Source organism: Trichinella spiralis (assembly GCF_000181795.1).
Source record: "Trichinella spiralis strain ISS 195 chromosome Unknown Scfld3006, whole genome shotgun sequence".
In the NCBI taxonomy this organism is placed as follows: domain Eukaryota; kingdom Metazoa; phylum Nematoda; class Enoplea; order Trichinellida; family Trichinellidae; genus Trichinella; species Trichinella spiralis.
In genome coordinates this window covers 1-1,412 of record NW_003529945.1, presented here as the reverse complement: position 1 = coordinate 1,412, position 1,412 = coordinate 1, and the positions used below count along the sequence as shown (strand labels likewise).

Below are 1,412 nucleotides of genomic sequence, written 5' to 3'. Positions count from 1 at the left end.
AATCGTTACAAAATAGAAAATAGAAATAGACGCTTTTGATAAAATTCCATATAAAAACCATTTGATGATGCCAGCATAAAAAATTGGACGGCACCAAATCGAAGGACACGATTAAAATTTTTTTTATTTCAATGGGCATTCAGCATCGCAGTCTTTAGCGTGAGGTATTGGTGCCGCATCGGGGAGGTATAAAAGTGTTGGCACCACATTTCAAATTTTGCAGACATATTATCCACTTTTCTGACATCAAACCCGGAAGTCCACATCAAATATAGTAGCAACAAGTTCAGCTACAAATCGTTGGAGCATGATTATACGTATAATCAGGAAGTAACATTCAACCATTTCCTCATTTGTTGAAGTTCTGATGGATAGAAAGGCTGTGTTTGAAGAAAAGCTCCGTGCTCTGATCAAAGAAAAAGGACAGAATGGAACGATTTTTCCAACTTCACAGCGAGATCAAATGATTACTGACATTTTGCGAATCCAGTCAGATGGTCCAAAATCTGCTCGTGATTATAATTTAAAAAATCGGTATGGAGTTTTAAAAATCGGCGAAGAAAATAAACTAATTCGCTTGGGCAAGAATGAGGCAATAAGATGCATCGCCTCTATTGAAGAAATGTTTGATATTATCAATGATGTTCATCAAAAGATTGGTCATGGTGGAGAAAAAAAGACATTTCGAGAAGCACAGAATAAATGGGCGAACGTCACACAAGAAGCTTGCCATTTACTTTTCACGTTTTGTGAAGAATGCCATAAGAAGAGGGCCAGAAAGCTTCCAAAAAGCCTAGTTGTTAAACCACTGGTTAGTACAAATTTGATGTCGCGAGCCCAAGTGGACTTGATAAATTTTCAAACCATGCCAGATGGTGATTTTAAATATATCATGACATACTTGAATCACTTTACGAAGTTCTGCATTTTGAGTCCGCTAAAGTCAAAACGGGCGGAAGAAGTGGCATCGAAGCTGCTCGAAATCTTTTTAACGTTCGGCGCTCCCAGCATTCTGCAATCCGACAACGGTCGGGAATTTTTAAATGCCGTAATTGCGGAACTCAAAACATGTTGGCCAGAGCTGAAGCTTGTCACGGGTAGACCCAGGCATCCTCAGAACCAAGGTGCGGTTGAGCGCCTAAACGGCGTTGTGCAAGACAAACTGGCAATATGGATGCGAGAAAATGGATGCAAAAGATGGTCAATGGGACTGAAATTTGTTCAATGGCAAATAAATGTTAGTGTCCATGAAACAACAGGACAAAGTCCATTCAAGGTGACATTTGGAGAGGAGCCACGAATTGGACTGGAGTCTTACGTCCTGCCAAAATCACTAGTTTGATGCAGCGAAAACAGAAGAAGAAATTGAAGAATTTTTGACATCTCATGAAGCCAATGATGAAGATAGTTTG

The 1,412-nt window shown here is 39.7% G+C and overlaps 1 protein-coding gene across 1 annotated transcript; it reads left to right on the top strand.

Moving 5' to 3' along the window:
* The first annotated feature begins 367 nt into the window (after positions 1–367).
* Tsp_14587 (KRAB-A domain-containing protein 2) lies at positions 368–1,342 on the top strand. Its single transcript, XM_003368146.1, has one exon. The coding sequence runs from the start codon at positions 368–370 to the stop codon at positions 1,340–1,342; it is 975 nt and encodes a 324-aa protein (XP_003368194.1).
* Positions 1,343–1,412: the final 70 nt, after the last annotated feature.